This window comes from Merops nubicus, unplaced genomic scaffold (assembly GCF_000691845.1).
Source record: "Merops nubicus isolate BGI_N331 unplaced genomic scaffold, ASM69184v1 scaffold46615, whole genome shotgun sequence".
Classification (NCBI taxonomy): domain Eukaryota; kingdom Metazoa; phylum Chordata; class Aves; order Coraciiformes; family Meropidae; genus Merops; species Merops nubicus.
Window position 1 is genome coordinate 1 of NW_008609771.1, and position 269 is coordinate 269.

The following is a 269-nucleotide window of genomic DNA, read 5'->3' on the forward strand; positions in this document are numbered from 1 at the left end:
CACTGTCTTTTCATGAGTTAGAGCTCAAAGAAGGGACCTGCCAGCACCTTTGCTGTAGGAACAAAGGCAGTTTTAGTGGGGTTTCTCTGAGAAATGTTTTGGGTTTGGCCCAGAGATGTCTCTTCTAACTTAACTTTTCCCTCCTGGAGAGTACGATGCATGGAGAGACACAATGTCCAACGTCAGCTCCACCACTGAATTCCTCCTCCTGGCCTTTGCAGACAGACGGGAGCTGCAGCTTCTGCACTTCGGGCTCTTCCCTGGCCTCT

At 50.6% G+C, this 269-nt stretch overlaps 1 protein-coding gene across 1 annotated transcript in view; it reads left to right on the plus strand.

Moving 5' to 3' along the window:
* Positions 1 to 172: 172 nt before the first annotated feature.
* The window catches only part of LOC103773316 (olfactory receptor 14J1-like), a gene marked incomplete at its 3' end in the record, with an annotated part of 903 nt that continues 806 nt past the window's right edge, over positions 173 to 269 (plus strand). Inside the window, exon 1 of the mRNA XM_008940680.1 lies at positions 173 to 252. Coding sequence (XP_008938928.1) covers positions 173 to 252 — 80 coding nt within the window. The remainder of the gene's footprint in view (positions 253 to 269) is intronic.